Raw genomic sequence first — 21,653 nt, 5'->3', positions numbered from 1 at the left:
TCCAGCATATACTCCAGTTTACCATGGCAGGGCAGGTGAGGCGGCGACTTGAGACTGTTGAGATCCATCCGCCATCATTCCCTCTCAGAAAGCCACGTCTACCAGGCGTTAGTTGGTGGACAAACATCACGCAACTTTGGAGTTAGCTACTTAACCAAACTGTCTGTATGGATGGTGGTCCTTCAAGACTGGGACTCTGTAGAGACTTGTAAGAAATGACTTTAAAGGATCAGGATGGCATTATTTATAATTTCTATTTTGTCAGCAGATCGCATTAATATAAACGCTGAATACTGCCAGCCTCATCCTTTACCGAAATACTAATAATGTAAAGTAATTTAATATAACACAGCCTATATGATAATAAGCCATGCATATGCAGTAACCTCAGTCAGATGTTGACTGACATCGTCACAGTTTTATTGTATTTTTTGGTATGCTTTATTACATCTAGTGTCATTGCATTAAAGGGATTGCCGTACTTAAAGGGCCACTCCAGCAAATTTTATTTTTTATGATTGGACTTTCAGAACGTTAAGAGAGGGAGATTAACAAAGAGTGGTCACAATTAATACAGCAGAAGCCAAATACATGACTTTTTGTCCGTTATATGGTGAAAGCTCCAAAACCAACCCTGATGATGTCATCAGGGTTGTTTTCTCAAACTTGACAAAGCTCCTCCAGAGCCACAGAACACATTATACAGCTGATGACCGGTACATTGAAATATGCGTAAAATCTGCTGGAGTTCCCCTTCAGGTTTTTATTTAAAGTTCCATGACAGAGGCCTCTACAGACGTCAGCCATGTCGGAAAATGGCCACCATCGTCCGGGAAGTGTCGGGGAGTTTGGGGACAGACTTGTTGAATAACTTGTGGCTTCTACAGAAGGGGGTAAAAAAACATTACAACCACATTGGTGGAGATGCAGCGTAGACCAGACGCGATTCTTTCATCGTTCACACAGAGAATCACGTCAGCTCTGTTCTTTCCATTTCTATCCGTAATGCGAAATGGTGCAAACCCCTGAGAAAGCCCACAGTCTCATGTGACGACAGACGGACTCCAGATCTGTTCTTCTCTCATGGGATACATTTCCAGGAAGCTAACTTACCGCTGGCGAATATGAATCTCCAGGGTACATGTTGTATAAATTGCAATTTACTAGAATGTTCATATTAGATTATAAGATAATATTAAGGGCGATGAATATTATATTGTATCTTTATCAAGGGTTCCAAATAAAGTTCCCGTGGAAAAGATTAAAGACCTGTATTGTGTGCTTCTTGTGAATTGGACATGAATAAAAAAAGTAACTGCAGAAATGAGTTTGCTGTGATAAGTTTATTGCTCTTCTTTCTGTAGTATACAGGATGCAAGCAAATACTGTTTGTTTTTTTTCTTAACTTTTTTTTTTTTAACAATAGTAAAGCAAGTCAGTGGCCAAGCAACATGGAAGCTTCTGTCAGGTGATGATTTTCTTTTCTTGATCAGGGGAAGTGATCGCAGAACAAACCCCACAAGATCAAAACAAGGCTGGTCGATATTATTACAACAGAAGACGAGAAGAAAAGAATATCAGCTTTGTCATATATTCAAGAGAACCCATTTTATAAGTGCAACACTTTGGAAGTAACAGGAAAAAAAAAACAATATTTGGTCAGAATGGAACACAAAGTGAGTCCCATGTTTACAGAGGACAAATGTAAATGCAACAGATCACTTGGCCAATACACTTTAAAGGTCCAGTGTGTTTTCCTATTTCCTATTGACAGAAATAGAACATAATATTCATAGTTATGTTTTCATTAGTATAAAATCACCTGAAAATAAGAATTATGTTTATGTAACTTTACAGTTAGGGAGGGAGCGGGTCCTCTTTCATGGAGTCCACCATTTTGAACCACTTTATTTCTACAGCATCCCAGAAGGGACAAACCAAACACCGGCTCTACATAGGACCTTTCGCGTTTTTCATGGTGTAGTTTCTCCATCATGCTTGAACCGAGAGGGAGAGATGAGGGGTTTTCACTTGGTTGCAATCTGAAACGTCTCCACTAGATGCCACTAATTTCCACACACTGGACCTTTGACAATTTGACATTTTAGTACTCATACTAATTTGTTTTTTCCCCCAAGAGTTAGCTACATAAGAAGATCAATACCACTGTGTATAAAAAGTGGTATCCATCCTTTAAGTTTTTACATGTGACCAAAACTGAAACCTTAAAGGTGTTTTGACTCTGAAATGATCCCATTAGTGTGACTACTCTGTGTATACGCTGGCTCTGGTACAAGTTTCTGCCGTGTTAATATGCAGCATTCACAGTCAACATCAGAATATATTACATTTTCCTATTCACAAGTGCTAATAAAGGACACTTCATATGACTCTTTAAAGAAAAAGGGATTTAAGAAAGCATGGCTTTTCCAAGTGGTTCCTTCACTTCGCATCACATTTTTTTAAGAGAACTGATTTACTAAGAAATGTCAAACGTGGTCAAAATGGAGTTTTTTCCGTTAAATCAAAGAGCCCCAATCTATTAGAAAGGAATGTCAGTATAAATACAGGATAAAGTATAAATATAAAAAAAAACACAAAATAAATAAATGTGATTGGCCTGGGAATGAAAAAGGGCAAAATTTGTAAGGACAAAAAAAAACTTAGAAAAAATAGAGATGAAGTTGTACTTGTCATGAACATTTGATTTTGCAGTTCAAGAAAAAACAGACATGTTGGAGATTTTTTTCATATTAATATCTGTCAACAGCTTTCAGGGAAAAGCAAATTAATAATCCATTGTAAAGGGGAAAGTGGAATAAAATTATTTTAATAAAAAGCTGTTGCAAATAAGGCACAGTTTGTCTGCAGGTTCAAACTGATAAGACCAAAGTTTTCTCAAAGACATTCATTTCTCTCCATGATGTCATTCTGTGGATAAATACGCCGAATAGTGTAAAGAAAGTTGTATACAAAAAAGTCCTTCAGACACACATATTCTAAGCTCAAGCAATTGGTGACAAATGTGGTTTAGCTAGAGGTGCACAGTGAGATTTTTTTTTTGTCATATTTACATTGATTGTACTGATTACATAAAACACTTGATTTGTGGTTTGTGTCGTCTCCCACACCACTGACAAAATATGCAGACGTCAACTTGTCTCTGTCAGCACACACAGTTAAGATATTTACAAAATGGCCGTACTCAGCAATCCAATTCACCTTGTAATTCCTCTTGTTTTTTTTCCAGTAATACAAACATAGACTCAGAAAATATACAATGATGATTGTCAAAATGTGTCTTCAAGTCGAGGTGGCGTAACACTGATATTGCATAAAGTGTTGGTATAAAGCGCTGTAATCACGTTGTTTCCATCGTCTAGAAAATCCTTCATGTGTCCACTGTCATACTTATTTGGCAGTTGTGCGCGCTGTTGTCCAAAAAGCGGACAAAGATCATGTCAAAAAGCACTTAGTCTTTGGATTCTGGGGATAACGACAACATAAAAAAACTTGTTCAGTGAAGTGGAGAGAAGAAGTCAAAATAGAAGTCTGACTTAGCCGTCAATCCATCAATCTCTGGATGTAGGCTAATGGTCTACTGTCACATCCCACTGTGTTACAACAAAGTCTGGCACTTGGACTGAAGCTGTTAAGGTAGAATTTAAATGTTCTTTGGTAGGATCATAGCTGATATGAGTGGTCCGTACAGCTACTTGTAAGCTGGTGTCTTGGCTTTGGTGGCAGTGATGCTCTCTCACCAGTGCTCCAGGTGAAGGTCCATGGCAGAGTTCAAGTTAATGTCTGTGACATCCAGGAACTCTGTGTTGAAGATGCTTGGGCCGCTTGGTGGAGCAACGCTGAAGGCCACGGCCGAGTTGAGTGGCGTCACGTCCAGCCACTCCATCGACTCCCATGGCGTCTCGCTAAAAGTCATGCTGACCATCCCCTGCACCTCTGGGACAGCGGACACCTTGGAGCTGATGGGTGACAGAGGGGTGTCCATCAGATCTCTGCTGGTCACGTGTTTGTCCTGTTGGGGATGATGAGGGTGGCGATGGTGGTTGTGGGGGCTGCCGTACCCTTCGCCGTCTCTGTTCCCTTCATCTTCTTGCCCCCCGTCCTCGGTGGCCATTTTGAGAAGGGCTACCTCCCCTCCCCGGCCAACTGGACTTCCTAGCAGACTCTCCAAGTGGCTCTCTGTGATGTGATTTGCTGAGTGGTCGTATGGGAGCTGGGTGGGGGACAGATGTTCGTAGTGTCTGTGGAACCTCGGGATGAGGAGGCCGGGACACCCTGGGGACACAGTAATGTGAGGCACAACTTTGGTTACAGAGGACCTCTCTCTCTCTTCTCTGGCGTTAGCTGGCATCTCTTGAAGACAAAGAGGAGAGGAGGGAGGGTCACAGCAGGTACTGCGAGCTGATGGGGCAAGACTGACTTCAAACCAGTGCACTTGGTGATTTTCTTTTAGATTTTGAACCATATCTAAACCCATCTTGCACCCAGAATAGCTATGCTAACAGTATTAAGTAAATTTCACCTTACCTCCACTCTCTATGAGCACATCCAAAAGTTCATCCATCTGCTGACTTCTGGTCAGTTGCTGAAACAGGAGAGGAAAAAAGGATTCTTTTATCAATTGATCAATGTGTTAACAATTAAAAATTTAATCCAATGAAATTACAATGGATTACATTAAAATATATGCAAGCTTTAAAGCAGTCGACAAAGACTTGCAGAATAGAGTTTTGGTAACACAAAATTTTCTTGGAGACAGACCAGTTTATAAGTTGAGATGATTTCTTTTTTTTTACTAACTTTTGTAACTTTAAAAACACTAAAGATAGTTTATAATTATCCTAGCATTTTTAGCGCCTTTTTCCTGTGATTTGGGTAAACAGACCTTTTCAACAATAACTTTTCCAACTTAGCTAGCAAGTTTGGCAGGCTAGCAGGCTTGCTTATTTTTCATACTCCAGTGTCTAGTTGATTTAGTTGGCCAGCTAGCTTGTCTGCAGCATCACCAGTTTTTCATTCATATTTGATATACAGTATTTTGATTGAAAGAGGTAGATCACCAGGTAGCCCAACCAATACTAACATCAGTATTTGACAAAAATCCAATTTCAATATACTGTCCAATATTTTTCTCATAACATTAGCCAACAATTTTGATAAGGATTCCTTCATTTGAAGAAGAAGAACTGTGACCAAGATACATGCTCAAAAATGAACTTGTTAGTTGTTAGTGCTCTCTGTTGGACAAACTACGTAATAGTAATATCTTGGTCACAAGATCTTGATTTCTTCTGGATTTCCTCAAACATATTTTTGACATTTTTGCACTGTTATTGATATATTAGCAATTTGCCTGGTAATAGCCTGGTTGATTTGTTGGTTGGGCTCTAGTAGCTATCTCTCCAACTGAACAGCCGTCTTCAAGAAGTATTTGTCCAACTAAAACCCCAACCCAGACTTGGTAAAGGGTGGAAAGTTAGTGTAGTGAACAAAGCGAATGGATGAATCAAAGAGGTGCAGTACAGGTGATGTACTTGAAGAGACAGAAGGAATAGTGGAATTAGAGCAACGCCGATAGGTTAAATCAAATCTCTGGCCAGCCATTCTCTACTGAATTTTAGCATGATTTGGAGTTTACCTGCTTGACTGCATCCTCATAGCATGGGGGCTGTCTTAAGTCAGATGCATCTGAATCTGAGCTACTGAAGGCGGGGGGAGAGACCTGGCACTTTTGGCCAACATGCCGAGGAGATGGCAATACTGACATCTATATGAAAAATAGGTGAGAAGTGACATTAGCCCACCAATTAGAGTAAGGGAGCTTAACAACTGTGAGTGTACTGCAGATTTAAAAAAACAACAAAAAGAACTACAAATCAGGCCCACGAGATCGAATTATCTCATCACATTGAACATTCATTTGAAGAATATGGTTGGCGTTGTGTTCTTGTAAAGGAAGAGTCACCAACATGTGAAGGAATGTGTGACGGAAACAGATGAACTCTGTTTATAGAGCAGAGCTATGACAAGGGTGACAATGAACCTCACAACAAAAGAAACTCCACAGAGTCAAAGACAGAATACGAATGAATAGAAAAGAGAAAAACGGTTACGTGAACGTGAGGTGATTCAGATGACGTACGTGACACTGACACACCAACATCGCAAACGCTCTTAATGTTGTCACAATGTGTACCTTTGGTTGCATATTCTGGTTCTCGGTCTTGGCTGAGCCGCCGTGGCCGCAGTCCGTAGAGTTGGGAAAGACTCCCTGAAAGCCTCTTTGGTCAGAAGGGTAAGAACAGTTCACAGCATGGCTGCTATTCTTCTGCTGCATCTGTAGTCGGACAAGAGTCAAATTGAACCATGTATGTTAGAAAACATAAAAAAATAGATCGTATACATGGAAGCAACATTCAGAGATACTGTGGGTCCAATTATTTGCAGAGATATAGAAGAGGGTAAACCAAAACTCTATTCAAAATTGTAAATTGTCGTGTTAGTAATGGTGGGTTGGTGTTTCCACCATGCAGACCATGAGACCATGACATTTGATACAGTCGTCAAAAAATGGATGATATTCCCCATCAGCCTCAGCTGTACTTTCTGTTCAGTGATAGTTAGCAAATAATGTTAGCATGCTAAACTAGCTGACAAACATATGACAACCATTGTTTTCAATGGCATGCGGCACACCACAATGGTTTTCCGTTGCCACAAGCAAAGCTTGGCGCACTAGCACCAGCACCAGCCACCACTAGCATTTCTTTACTTGAATCAAAGCAAATAGTCACTACAGTCGTACCTCACTATATCGCGGTTCACTTTTCGCGGACTTGCTGTTTCGCGGATTTTTTTAGTGTAATTTTGGATGCATTTTTTTACAGCGTACTGTACAGTATGAATGCGCATTGTGTTCTGCGTCCTAAATTGGCTAAGGGAGAACCGCACGTGTGTTCTGCGTCCTGATTAACTATGGGAGTACTGTACAAAATGCGTGTAAAAAGGTGTATAAAAGTGTGTGGTTAGGGGTTTTACGGCCTTAAAACATGTATAATAATTGTAAAACTTACTTCGCGGATTTCGTTTATTGCGGGTTATTTTTAGAACGCATCTCCCGCGATAAATGAGGGACAACTGTATTTACACACTTTTAACTTGTTTGAATCTCCACAGGACATTTCAGAATGACCTCTCTGTCCATAAATACATTTGCATACCTGCATGCTGCGTGCTCTGTTGTTGCCCTGGGGGTGGGGGTGTCCACAGCCATCTCTCCCCAGTGGAGGTGACAGTAAGTAAGGATTGTTAGGAGACGAAGGCTGGGGGCTACTAGAAGGCTTCCCAATGGGAGAGTCTTGTGGTGAGCACTGTGGACTAAGGAAAGCTGGCATTGTTGAGGGGCTGCCAGAGGACGTGGCTGTGTCCATACAATGCGGTCCTCCGGGACCCCCCATATTGGAGAGTGGAGCGTTGCAGTGTCCCATGTCTTCTATGCAGTTGCCAGGAGAGCTCTTCAGCTGTTTGGGAGAGGACAGAGGGCAACTGGAGGACATGGACATGGGCTCCTGCTTGATTGTCACCCCAAAGAAATGCTGGCCCATCATGGCTGGAGTCTGCTGGTGGTGCATGGAGGGGTGAGATGGAGGAGGGATGGTGTCCTGTGTTGCTCCATAGCAGCGTTTCCTCTTGTGGAGCTGCATCTTCAGCTCTTCAACCTAACAAGCACAGTGACAAAGATCAATGTCAATCAAAGACCATTTTTTAAAGATGTTTATAGCTTTAAATGTGTGTATTATATTCTATGATGACTGATACCCTGATGGTTACTCACTTGTCTCTGTTCCTGGTGCAGCTTCCACGTCAATTCTTCAATCACCTTCTGCTTTTCCACCAACATCTTATCTTTCTCAGCTTCTACACCATCCATACCTCCACCCTCCCCTCCCCTCTGTCCTCCAGTGCCCAGGCCATCCTCCATGTTAAGCTGGGCTGGGGATGGCTGCAGGGCGAACTGCGTCGGTGAGGACATGGGCACGTCGCTGAAGCTGTCGGGGAGCGAGCCACTGAGGGACAGCTCGGAAGAGGCTGGAGAGATGGGAGGGGTGGAGGAGGTGCTGGGGTAAGGGTAGTAGCCTCCCTGGGACAGGGCACTGGTGGAGGACGGGGACTGGTAGGAGGACAGGGACCCTGTGGGTGTGACAGGGAAGGTCACTGTGGTGATGTCAGAGGAGCCTGAGGGCGAGGAACCAGCGTTGGAGTCCTTGAAGGGCCGGAGTCGCTCGATGAGAGCCGTCTTGGTGCCAGAGACGGGCATGCCACGAATACGTAGGTGCTGCCTGAGCTCGGATACCTTAAAAAGCACAGAAAAGTCAACATTAAAGTCATGTAGGCTCTCTTATCTTGTTTTCAGCTCTTCTTTTACTTTGGAACACCTACTTTTAGGTCATCCAGGTTAGCTGGCAGGGGCCCAGGTTTGACAGGTGAGATGTTGCTTTGGTTGGGATATGTGTTCTTGACCGGAGAAGACGAGTTACTGTTGGCTGTTACTGTTTGGCTGGATGGACCGTTGGCGTTACAAGCCGATAGCTGCTCACTGACTCCTCTACAATGAGAAAATTCAAGTGGATCTGTTAGTGTATGAACACGTCTGCATACGGATGCTGAATCTGTAGGCAAGGGATTGAAACTTTGGCATCTTTGTAGTCAAGTAGTGTTGACACATAAAGGTTGTTTGGTTGCAACAGTCCTTGTGGAGAGCAAGACAGGTGGAACACATTAGAGATTAGCAGAAATGTGTCTTTCTTGTCATTTTTGTATATCAAGTTGATAATCAGACTGCACTAGAAGTCTTGCCCAGGTATCCATTATCTGATTTTGGGATATCTGCTGGCTACACCCAAACCCAACATTGGCCATTGGGTTTTGAGAAAACGTTACCTTACTATGGACCTCAGCAAATCATTTCCTGACAAAGACTGTAAAACCATGAGGTTGAAACCACCAGAAAAAGTTAGTAAGAGGACCCTGAGTGAAGATGACTTACTTCTGGGTTTGGGTCTGTGGGTGAGGCTGGTAGCTGAAGGTGGGCTGCCTCTGCTGGGCCTGTGTCTGTGGTGTGTGTGTGTGTTGCTGCTGCTGCTGCTGCTGAGATTGTGGATGTGTGTGTGCATGTTTCTGCTGGCTGAGGATCTGCAGTTGCAGGAAGAGCTGCTGCTGCTGGAGGAGGCGGGCGTAGGCCGAGTCCATGGGTGGAGGGGACTTCTCTGCCTTCTGGTCCGGAGGAATGTACTGGTGGTACTTGAGCTTCTTCACCTTTGGCTTCACATCTTTGGGCTTCTTGTGACGGTTCTTGTCTGATGTCTTGGACTGTTCAGAGGGCGAGAAAATGTGAGTGTGAGGGCTGATGGTGTTTGTAGTTTAAAGTCGAGGAGAGGAACTACATGAGAAAGTAAGGGAAGATGAAGGTTAATGTTGCTGACCTTGACAATAGCAGGAACAGGTATTGCGGGAGTAGCCTGGCTGTTGTTGGCACCAGACAGGCCTTCATCCTGGCTTTGATCAGATAGGTCTCGTGCTGCACCACCCTATTGAAATGAAATGAAATGAAATCAAATCAATTTTATTTGTATAGCCCAAAGTCACAAAGTACATTTGCCTCAGAGGGCTTTACAATCTGTACAGGGAGTGACACCCTCTGTCCTTAGACCCTCGGTTCGAGTGAGGAAAAACTTGCCCACAAAAACCCTTTTAACAGGGAAAAAATGTGGAAGAAACCTCAGGAAGAGCCACAGAGGAGGGATCCCTCTCCCAGGACGGACAGACGTGCAATGGATGTCACGTGTACAGGACAAATCAACACAAACATATTGTACAATGACTGATAAAATGACAATGAATTATAATGAATGATAAAAATGATTACAGTAATAGATATGGTAGTAATAATGACAGTAATAATATATGTAGTGGGCGTCATGCAGGATCACAGCAGCAGCCACAATCCACGAGAACCTGCTGGACGACAGAGCACAGAAACTCCGGGGAAGTTTGGTTAGTAACATGCATTAATGAGACATGTCCACAGATGGAGAGATATGGAGAGATATAGAGATATAGAGATATATATATAGAGAGAGTGAGATATAGAGAAATATAGAGAGATATATATATATAGAGAGAGAGATATAGAGAGAGAGTGAGAGAGAGAGAGAGAGAGAGAGAGAGAGAGAGAGAGAGTTTTCGGTAAGGGAGATGTGTGCATCTTCAACCAATACCGTGCCTGGCTAGGCATAACCCTCGGTGGGGTCCCCCGGCAGTGTAATCCTATGGCAGCATAACTAAGGGATGACCTGAGCCAGCCCTAACTATAGGCTTTATCAAAAAGGAAAGTCTTAAGTCTATTCTTAAAGGTGTTGACCGTGTCTGCCTCCCGAACCCAGAAAGGTAGTTTGTTCCACAGAAGAGGAGCCTGATAGCTGAAAACTCTGGCTCCCAATCTACTTTTGGAAACTATAGGAACCACAAGGAACCCAGCGTCCTGAGAGCGCAGTGTTCTAGAGGGGTAATAAGGTATTATGAGCTCTTTTAGATAAGATGGTGCCTGCCCATGAAGAGCTTTGTAAGTAAGGAGAAGAATTTTAAATTCTATTCTAGATTTAATAGGTAGCCAATGCAAGGAAGCCAAAATGGGAGAGATGTGATTTCTGATCTTGGTTCCTGTCAGAACACATGCAGCAGCATTCTGAATTAACTGCAAAGTCCTAAGAGACTTATTAGAGCAGCCTGATAACAAAGAGTTACAATAGTCCAGCCTTGAAGTAACAAATGCGTGGACTAGTTTTTCTGCATCCGCCTGAGAGACAATGCGTCTGATTTTAGCGATGTTACGTAAGTGGAAGAATGCAGTACGATTTAAACCAGCTTAGGGCGGTTCCTTTGATGCCAATTCGATGTTCCAGTCTCTGTAAAAGAATTTGATGGTCAATGGTGTCAAATGCAGCACTAAGATCTAACAGGAAAAGTACAGAGATGAGTCCTTTGTCTGATGCCATTAGGAGGTCATTTGTAACTTTGACTAATGCGGTCTCTGTGCTATGATGCACTCTAAATCCTGACTGGAAATCCTCAAATAGACTATTGTTATGGAGAAAGTCACACAACTGATTAGCTACAGCTTTCTCAAGTATCTTAGACAGAAAGGGAAGGTTTGATATCGGTCTGTAGTTGGCTAAGACCTCTGGGTCTAGAGTGGGCTTTTTAAGAAGAGGTTTAATTACAGCTACCTTAAAGGACTGTGGTACATATCCTGATAATAAAGACAGATTAATCATATCCAATAACGAATTACTAACTACAGGTAAAACATCCTTGAGCAACCTGGTTGGGATGGAGTCTAAGAGACAGGATGACGGCTTAGCTGCAGAAATGATTAAAGTTATTTGATGAAGGTCGATGGGGGAAAAACAGTCTAAATACATATCAGGTTTTACAGCTGTTTCAAAACTTGCTGTATCAGAATGCAGATCAATGCCTGTTGAGGGCAAGAGGTGATGGATTTTGTCTCTAATAGTTATAATCTTATCATTAAATGCAAATGCAACATACAGTGTATAGTTCTTTGTCCATTCAGACCCAACAGACCAGCCTCTGTATGTACATTTGTACTTTGAATATATTTCAGTACTGGGTTGACAAAACAGACCATTGGATGACCAAAGACTGTACCATGCTGGTGGCTTTGTGAGGCTCTAGGGTCAGGGTTAGCCCCGAGTGTTCATATTCGCTAATTAGTGCACACTAGCACTGGGTGTTTGCAGGTATTTGGTCAAACTATTGGACCTGATGGTGGCGCTAGATGAAACATCAGGTGATCATCGAAGTTCATGCAACTGATTACATTTACTCAGCTACTATACTGACGTCTGAGGTTCTTCTATTTAAGCTAGCTTCTATTTATTTTTTCTACTCCACCACATCTCAGAGGGAAATGTTGTACTTTAAACTACATTTATCTGACAGCTTTAGATGAGTTATTTTACAGATTAATGAACATATTTAATATAATGCATACATAAAGTTAATTAAACCACCCAACAGTACTGTATATCTAAACATAGCTCCACTACAGCCAGCTGCCATATTCAAATGCTAAATTCTAACGCACTAATCTGATAATCCAGTAGTATATTATACATACATAATAATTAATTTACATTGCAGTTACAGTTACAGTGGAGGACTGACTATGTGACCCTAACATCCACACAGCTAGTACGGCAACATTCAATTGAATAATCACAAACAAAAATAATCATTCGTTTTAGCTGTAATGAAACACTGTGCATATTAATATTACATTAATTACTCTTCATGTTTTGTTTGTTGTGTTTAGAAGCAAACAGGTTTATCCATCAGGCTGATTTATGATCCCCACAATGTGCCAAATGATGCTAAACCATTAGATCACAGTATATAATAAAAGTATAGCAAATCCTTTATTTAGATGTTTTTTACCCTGGAGACGTAGTTTTTGCTATTGTTGCCTCAGATTCAAACATCACCTGCCTGCCATGCTGACTTCTCCTTCAGGCTTCAGTTTGTAATCCAAGTGAATAAATTACATCCATAAATGCACATGCATTGATGTTTCATTTGCAAAAATATCCCAAAAGCTCTAAACAGGAATTTCCAACTGCCCCGAGAGGGAGAGCTAATGATTCAGTCGGAACATTTCAGAGACAGACAGATATAAACAATCCTGTTCTGGCACGAGTTTCAACCCTGTGACCGTTACTAATGGCGACCGTTGGAATGAAGTCATCATGAGCGAAAGGTTAGCAGTGAGGAAATAAAGTCAGCTGTGCAGTGTGCAGTAATGTGACACCTGCCTAGTTCAACTCAGTCCAACGGTCAGTGGAAAACAGGGGAGGCAAGGGCCGGTTGCAGCAGTTCACTCTGCCACCACAGGAGGGCAGAAGAAGCAAAGGGTCAGAGTGGAAGAGACGCAGACAAAAACAAAGCAGAGATGGGAAGAATTCAGGGACGAGAGGAATCTTGTTACCTGTCGTGGGCTGGTGAGGGCAGGTGAGGAGGAGGAGGAGGGCGTGCTGCCAACAGCCTCAGACGAAGGGCAGGCCGAGCCCTGCGACTCATCACTGTGGTGCTGCTCTGGAGACAGACTCTCACTGCTGCTGTCCTCCTCGAACGCATACGAGTCCTCCTGCTTGGGGAACTTACCATGGTTTACTGGAAGAAGAGCAGAAGAGAGATAGGTGAGGGGTCAGTGCCTCAAGATTAATGAGGAAAGGAAGAGGGACAGAGCATACTTTTAAATGATAATTCCAGTTTGTTACTGTGTGGGTCGATTATGATAACACTGCACTGAGATCTGGAAAGGCAGATGGAGTCACTGCTCAGGAAAACAGAGCACAGGACAGAGGTCTGTAGACTGTGACGGCTGCTCACATCTGACAGTTTGACTTCACCGCGTGTCTTTGTTTCCTCTTCCAAACGTTTGTCTAACCTGTTTAAAGGCTGCGCTCGTCTGGCTGCTCCTGTTCTTTACTCTCTCTCTGACTTCTTTCTAGTGATGTCGCCACGTTTCCAGATCTCAGTTCACTCAAACACAGCTTGGTGAGTACAGTTTGATTAGTATTGATAACGGATGCCAAAACGCTGTAAGTACGACCCGAGTTCAAGGCCTGACCGACCAGGCAACAAACCATCAGAGGACAAACATCTCCATGTTTAGAAGATGGCTTTAGTTTAGACTGTAAGAACTTCATAAACTGAAATGACCTTATGATAGGCAATACCTGCATTATAACCTGATTATGGCGTGTTTGCGCAGAAAGTGCAAATTTTTCGTGTGATGAGATTACACATATTAAGTCTATGCAAAGATGCAAATAGACCCACATTTGCAATGCAAACTCTGCTCTGGAGTTTTTTTTAACTTTTGGGATTAAAAAAATAGATTCATCTTCACTCTCGCTTCTCAACATGTCTGCAGCAACAAGCAGTGGAGGTGCCATCCCCTCTTGTACCCGTCTGTGGGCGCCTAGATCTCTGTGATAGTATTCAATATTTATAGAGAGCCCAGAAAAAAAAGATTGGACAGATCAGTTATACTTTACGATGAAACAAGTTAGCATAAATTACCCTTGATCAATCCAAACTCAACTGAGAAAACATTTCAAAAGCTGTTTGCTGGTCGTCTTGTGGACAGACCTGACAGACTTTTTACAGATCACTACCATGGAGTCACTATTTCAGCAATTAAATCTGTTTATTTTATGATCATATCGCTGTAGTAACCTAGATTAAGTGTGAATAGTCAGTCACACAGGTACATACAAGCGAGTAACATACAGAGAAATACTGTTTCACTTTCACACCATTGGTCTTGTCACTGGGTTTAATGGGCATGAAGGTGATGTCCAGATGTGCCAAATCACTGCCAGTCGCCGGTAGGTTCACCTGGCCCAGTCGTACTGACTTTGAAACTAACTGGAATGATTCTTTCACTACGAGAGCATCGTGTTGTTTACGAGCAGCCTGCACTTCGTACACAGTGTGTGTCCCCTGTGTGACCAGTGGTATTCACACAGCGCCTGTCTGTCACTGACACCTAGTACGACACTCAGCCCGGAGGTGTTACGCTGTGTGTGTGCGTGAGAGACTGACACCGCCACTTTACATCCATCATGCTCCTGATTGGCCGAGCTGATAGTGAATGCAGCTTTAATTGGAGGAGCTAAGAGAGGCTATCTAACAGAGCCAGGGGAGGGAGGTGGTAAAGGTTGGTGTGTGTGTGTGTGTGTGTGCGCGTGCAGTGGTATAAGATTCTCTTTTTGTATCCAAACATGTGACAGGCAGGAACAGACCCTGGTTTCAATCACAACACCAGGCCCATTCTGTGCAACTCAATGACCTTGCAATACACACACACACACACACACACACACGCACGCACACACATACACACACAGCTTAGTACACAGCATTGTCCTAAATGCCATTTCCTCCCACCTGTTCATGTTAAACTCCTTCACTCTCCGCACTCGCACCAACACACACACACTTGAACGTGTCAGTGTGAATGTGCACATGCAGCCGCTCGCTCTTTCCATAAGTCTTTAAATCAACTCGATGTCACCGGGAGATTGAGATGGCACAATTGCAAGAAGCCGTGTTCACTTCCGCTTTCCAAGTGGCTGGTTTGGAAGTTACGGCGGGTCACATAGTTTCCAACAGCACCGGGCAGAGGTTGAAACAATCGTTGGGAGTGATGTGTAAGGGGATATAGAGCTTTAAGGTGAGGGGTTAATGCTGCAGGCGAGGGGGACCCAACAGCCTGGTCCTGTCACAGAGCTTTGTAGGTGGCTATACAGGCCTGTTAAAGCAGAGACGGAGGAGGCGGAGGTGGAGGAGGGTAGGTACAAACATAGACACAGGTACGCCCACACGTACACACACAAGGATGCACTCAAACTCAAATACACATCGCCACTTCTAAAGAAAGGGTGGACCCAAATACAGCTGCTGTTCATCTCAATAAACGCCGCTCCCCTCCTCCTGCAGAGGTAGTGTAAACCAGCTGACGGCAGCCCGCCGTCTCCTTTACGCAACATGTTTACTGGAAGCTGAAGGGGGCAAACATAAAACCTCTAAAACACCAGAGCCGAAAAAAACACTAGCTGTGCTGCCAAGAATGATATAGAGAGAGCGAGTAACATGTTGAGCATTAGAAGACAAACAGAGCGCCCCGTTTGGACGGCTCGGGGGCGATCCTTCGCACGGCGCTAAATCAATGCAGTGTCTAAGCACGCATGTTGTGTATTTCTTTAAATCAAACACTGGAGGAGGTGGAGGTCTCCGCAGGGCTCCACATGCACTTTAGTCCACTATACATTTGTAAAGACCGTTGGCAGAGAGAAAATCGGACTTTTCGCTGCCGCAATAACAACATGTTTGTAGATCGTGACTTTCCGAAATAAGCACGATGTTCTTAAAAAAAAATGTAAATAACATTCTGTGCAAGAAATACAAATAAATAGTTTTTTTTTCCTGCTCAGAAATGTGGCTCACATTAAGAAGCAACAACAGGAAACAGGTACTGAAGAGAGCAGAATGCAAAGGTGGAGAGGTCAGACTGATATGTCAACCTTTATGAATGGTTAATAAACAATTCATAGATCAGTTATAAGCCACTGTAAGAACTAATGTTGGGTGTTGTGAAATCTCATGGCTTAGTATGATCCATTCTATTTGGTTATAATGCAGATACCAACGTTGGTGTCCATTAATAAAGGAGCTGTTGATAACTTAATTTAGTAAATAGTTAATGGTCCAGCCACTCAAAGAACAACCTGCCAACACAAACCTGTTCTCCTCTTAAAATATAAAGCCAATAGTGAACTATAAACTATTCATGAATGGTGCCTAGAAGTGTATTTTCCGACCATGCTGCTTGAAGGTCAAGTGTGTGGGATTCAGTGACATCTAGTGGTGTAGTTGCAGACTGCAACCTCCTAGCTTCAACCTGTCCCTCCCAGCATGAAGGAGAACAATCCTCTGGGCTACTGCAGAAACATGGTGGACCAACATGACAGACTCCATGGAAGACAACCATGGGAATCTCTTTATATAAAACTCTAAGGTAACAAAAACATAATGATTATTATTTCCAGTACCCCTAGTAATTATACACTAATGAAAACATGGTTATGAATATTGTATTCCATTTCTGCCATATGCTGTAAATAGAGCCCTATAAATCAGACACACTTTGACACTTTAACGTTAAAGTTTTAGTTTGTTACTTTTTATTTAACTAAAAGTCATAGATGCACTTCCTGGTTTTATTCCTTTCATATTGTGACCTGTGAAGAGGTTCATAACATCAGTTAGCAAAGCAGACAGGAAATCTGAGGATTTGGGGACAGTTGTGTGATCTCCGGTCCTTTGCAGGATGAATGTAATGTCATCATGTTGGTATTACAAACCTTTTTGTGTTGGAGGAACACCATGTTGAAAATCTACAATAAACATTCGACTTGCTTGTTTGACAAAATGATGTGTGTTGAAGTCCAGCAGTGCAGTCATTAAAGTGCATGCTTGTTTGAGTAGATTACTATCTCTGAGTGCTTTGTACTGCTTAGTATATTACTGGAACAATAGTTTGTTAATACATACACACACGCACACACACAGTCAGAAGGGGAGCGTGCTGAAACAAACTAATACTAACAAACACATACACGTGTGGCGTCACACAGCAGGTGTTAAAGGTGTGTGACGTTCCACGGTGGCGTCTCTCTCTCTCTGATACCTGTCATTGTGACCGCAGAATCTAGGGGAATGATATTCTTTTGGACCAGCTCCAGGGGCCCCGGCCTGAGAGCCAGCTTCTCATTCAGGTCCTCGGCGAGCTGGGCTCGCTTTAGCCTCATCTGGGCCTCCAGAGAGGAGCCGTCTGAGGCCGGGTCTGCATAACACACAGCAGCACCACACCATCAACAACATGGACACAGCAGAGAAACACTGCTAATACAAGTGAGTAGTGGAAAGTAAGTAAGTATTTAAGTAGAATGAACATCCTGTATATCACACTGTATGCATGTATATTTTAAGAAAAACAACATGCTGCTTCTACATGAATGCATCAGTGATAATAATCCAATACATTATCACACTGGTTGTCAAACTATGCTACGAGTACCACTGCTGGTACACAAACTTTCTTTTTTTTAAATGAAATAAGCATACAATTCTATCAAATCTTCAACTAAAATATTATATATAATACTAGTAGAGCTATATAGTGCTATAGAATATAGATGTTTCAATATCAGCCTGCTACATACTCATGTTCATACACATATCACACACTTCCGTGGCTGTGAAGTGAAGCCAGCGTTGAAGTGCCAAAAACTGCAGTACCTCAAACATCCACTTGAGGCTGGCTACAGAACGAGTCAGTCTCTAAAGCAGAAATAAACATGTTTACAGCCTGTTACAAAAAACAGTTTTGGTCTCTATAGCTAATTTCCCCGTTCATGACAACTGTACTGAGGGTGAATTCATATACAACTCACCTGTTATTATTAATTATATTAAGGCTTAAAGCTATGCAGAATTAACAGCATGGCTGCTTTGACTGACTGGGTACCATTACAGGTGGCTAGTTTGAGCACCCAGGCATCATATGGACCACCTGAGGTCAGCCCACAATCCAGAAGAGGCAGGACTACCAAGATGGCGACAACCAGAGCCACCAAACTGAGCTTCACAACGGCTCTTCAGAAACCTGTGGGTGACTTCATGGACACGACGTCCATGTTTTATACAGTCTTTGGCTTACATCCATGATCGCTAGTTGTAGTGTTCCTAACAACTAATCATCTTTTTTGTTAGGAACAAACCGGTATCCATTGTTCTGCGCTACTGTCCTACGTGCTCTTACGGTCTGTCATAATGGTGGTGCTTGGAGAGCCTAATATTTTCTACCGTTCCGTCCCTACTTCCCTTAAACTTGTTTCAGGGCTGTTATTTTGATTGAACAATCAAGCTTTCTATCAATATCTTCATTCTGAAATTGCTAAATTAGTTGTTTTTTCTTGTTTCATCATCTTATTCGTCACCTGTGCAGTTCTGTCTCATCTGTCATTTTCCAAACAAACACTACCGTATGAACATAACCTCCCCTCAGCCTTCAATAATCAATAATTCTGTTTTGGATCCGTTCTGATGTCTGCTCAGCTCCTCCGCTCGCAGTCCAGCCAGACACTCTGAGGACTAGAAAAATAAATGGAGTAGCTGTAATTAAAGGGCTGAGATTTTCAACCTTCCACAATCTCTCCCTGTTAAATCCAGTATAAATAATCAAGGCTGGAGCTAACCTGACTTGGCCTACAATCAATCCACAGCAGCACTCACAGGACTCATTACCCAGCAGCGGGGAGAGAACAGCGCTCAATCAGTTTGATTATCTGAGAGCGAGAAAGAGCAACAGCACGTATTTGGTCAAACAGACTTTGAGTGGAACACTCAGGTAGAAACATGGACCTGAAATCAAAAGTTCAGATTAATGTGCAACAATAAATGTTCTTTCATCATCTCCAGATGCAGCAAATATTGCACATATTAATGTCGCATTCAAACTTTTATCTTTCTCTATGAAACAATGAAGGGAAAAAAAGAAAAGAAAAATACAGAAAAAATACTGATGAAAAAAGACAGGAAGAAAAAATAGAAGAAAGAATGATTAAAGATGAGATGGAGAACAGAAAATCAGAAAATACAATTAATTAAATTATCTGTATGAGTGAACGTGTTTGTGATATATGCTGATGCTGAAAGAAAGAAAGAAAGAAAGTTAAGAAGAAGAAAGAAAATTAAACAAAGAAAGTTATGTAGGTATAAAGAAAGAAGAAAAATATTGTTGGAAAAAGGAAACATAAAAGCAAAGAAGAGAAGAAAACAAGGGAGTGAATGCCACACAGATGGAGGGAGGGCAGTGCTTCAATCATGGTCACCCTTCCTTCCGTGGCGAGGGATCAGCTGCCGGTCACGTTTGGCGAGCCGTCGCCGTGTGCCAGCGGGCTGACATCATCGTCTGTTTATAACTCAGCTTACCCAGCGAGCCCCTCGCCTCACCTGTCACCTGATTTAAGACCTGATTTGACATCCCGGGGACACACGGAGCTTTAAGTGTGCGCTAGGGCCCCGCACGGGCATGATGTAATGTGATCCTGTGAGTCTGAGGCTGGCTTACGGACTTTTAAACATTCTGCAGCGGTATTAAAACACACGCCGCACTTTAAACCTCCGTATACCTGCTGACTGTATCTGTCAAATGTAAACACTACACTAAGAGGGAAGACGTATGGTGCATTAGGCAGGAATAATTCCCTTTGTGTTTCCATCCCTGGAGGATTAAAGCACCACTGCTGGGGGGAATGAAGATGTGCTGTTTTGAAGCACAAACACACGCAGGAAAAAGTTTAGTAAACCTGCAGCTCCAGCCCTATTATCTTTATGAGGAAATATTAGCCTGTACGTGTGTGTGTGTGTGTGTGTGTGTGTGTGTGTGTGTGTGTGTGTATTCAGACCTGTGGCCAGCAGGCAGACAGTGTGCTCCTATGCAGGCCACACGCCAGTCAGGCCTGAGAGGCTGGGGCGGATTCTTGAATAGCCTAATAAACACCAGATGTTCCCTGGGTAATATATACACAGACCCTGCGCCGCGTCCATCTCCCCAGCAGGAATAACACAGCCAGGCTGAGCCAGCCAGCATCTGAAGGATCACATCTACGGCAGCACGGAGGAGATGTATGATGCCGCTGCGACGCCCCCAGAAATATCTTATTTTCTTTAACATTGAGAACCGGGCGCTGACGCTTCACAACGTCAAGAGTGTACTAACAAATACAAAGTCTTTGAAATCCTCCTCCATCTGCGCCACCGCCTGCAATCAAGAGATAAACAGCCAATTGAAACTTCTTTGTTTTTAAAAAAAGCGTCCCCGTCGGCCAATTGCGTTTCTCCTTGCCGCGTTATCTGTGACAGACTCCTAGAAACTGATAGGGCCTTTTTGCCGGGCCTCTGGATTCCGTTCTCCCGCACACTTACCAGCAGTTTATCTGGAGGCTGGAGCCTCTGTGAAATGGCAAACGTTGCCAGAGATATCGTTCAACAAATCCTTTGGCCTGCAGTCCCCCTCCAGTCCCCTTGTTGTTCCTGCAGGCCAAATAACCAGGACACACTACACGCCGCATGCTGGCATCGCTCACTGCTCCCAGGTCTGCCAAGACGACTCAGTGTTGCATTATAAGGAATCGATAAGATCTTAGTTTACACAGTAAGCGGCTGTCTGCTGTGTAATGTCTCATGCTATACAAACGTTTGGTATCTCTGACTATTCAATATTTGTATTCTGCTGCAAATGCCAGCAAAAAGAACACGAGAGGCCCTCGATCACAGCAGTTAGGACTTGTTCACGTCATGTCTTTCATGACGAGGTTCAAACTCTGCTTCTTCTAAAATGTGTTGTGGTGTCTGGGGCGTGTCTCAGCTTTGATGTGGCGCTGTGCTGTAAACAGGTAACTTCTCTGTAAATCTGGCCCGAGCTGCCGCTGATTCCTCCGAAGCTGAGAGCCTCTTCCAGCACCGAGAGCATTCCACGGCGGTCACTCACCGACCTGTCTGCCCTACTCGCTTGGCTGCAGGCGCTATCTGCCTGTCTCTCTGCCTCTGTCGGAGTGCGCACACACACACATGTGTATATATATATATACATATATATATATATATATATATATACACATATTATTATATATATATATCCACCTGCTTCCTCTGTGTGCACCTTTGTATCTGTCACTACCTGTGTGATTTATCCGTCTCTGGAGTCTGGGTCTGCTTCTCTTTAGAGCATTTGTCATCCTAACTGTTTTTCTTTTCTTCCTACCTGTTTCTCGCCGTCTGTTTTCAATGCTTTAATCTGCCGCGTAAGTCTTTTGTTCGCAGACAGAGTTTGGAAGTTGACCTCGGCTTTTGACTGACTGTGGTTGTGCTGTTTCACAGAGGTTTACCGTTTTTCCACTACGAGCACTTGGATCCAAAAA

The 21,653-nt window shown here is 43.0% G+C and overlaps 1 protein-coding gene across 7 annotated transcripts in view; it reads right to left on the bottom strand.

Annotated features, from left to right (window-relative positions):
• Nucleotides 1-1,324: 1,324 nt before the first annotated feature.
• Nucleotides 1,325-21,653, bottom strand: part of myocd (myocardin) — a 115,079-nt gene continuing 94,750 nt past the window's right edge. For 4 of the 7 annotated variants that reach the window (XM_027289347.1, XM_027289348.1, XM_019271403.2 and 1 more), the window contains 10 exons: nucleotides 13,085-13,269; nucleotides 9,504-9,608; nucleotides 9,068-9,390; nucleotides 8,461-8,626; nucleotides 7,856-8,374; nucleotides 7,242-7,739; nucleotides 6,218-6,358; nucleotides 5,660-5,788; nucleotides 4,549-4,606; nucleotides 1,325-4,374 (listed from right to left, as the gene is read on the bottom strand). In XM_027289347.1, coding sequence (XP_027145148.1) covers nucleotides 3,758-4,374; nucleotides 4,549-4,606; nucleotides 5,660-5,788; nucleotides 6,218-6,358; nucleotides 7,242-7,739; nucleotides 7,856-8,374; nucleotides 8,461-8,626; nucleotides 9,068-9,390; nucleotides 9,504-9,608; nucleotides 13,085-13,269 — 2,741 coding nt within the window. In that variant the 3' untranslated portion in view covers nucleotides 1,325-3,757. Of the gene's footprint in view, nucleotides 4,375-4,548; nucleotides 4,607-5,659; nucleotides 5,789-6,217; nucleotides 6,359-7,241; nucleotides 7,740-7,855; nucleotides 8,375-8,460; nucleotides 8,627-9,067; nucleotides 9,391-9,503; nucleotides 9,609-13,084; nucleotides 13,270-17,356; nucleotides 17,513-21,653 lie in introns of all 7 variants that reach the window. The other 3 variants (XM_027289345.1, XM_019271400.2, XM_027289346.1) reach the window with 2 other exon arrangements.

Source organism: Larimichthys crocea, chromosome XVI (assembly GCF_000972845.2).
Source record: "Larimichthys crocea isolate SSNF chromosome XVI, L_crocea_2.0, whole genome shotgun sequence".
NCBI lineage: Eukaryota > Metazoa > Chordata > Actinopteri > Sciaenidae > Larimichthys > Larimichthys crocea.
This window is presented reverse-complemented; position numbering and strand designations above follow the sequence as displayed.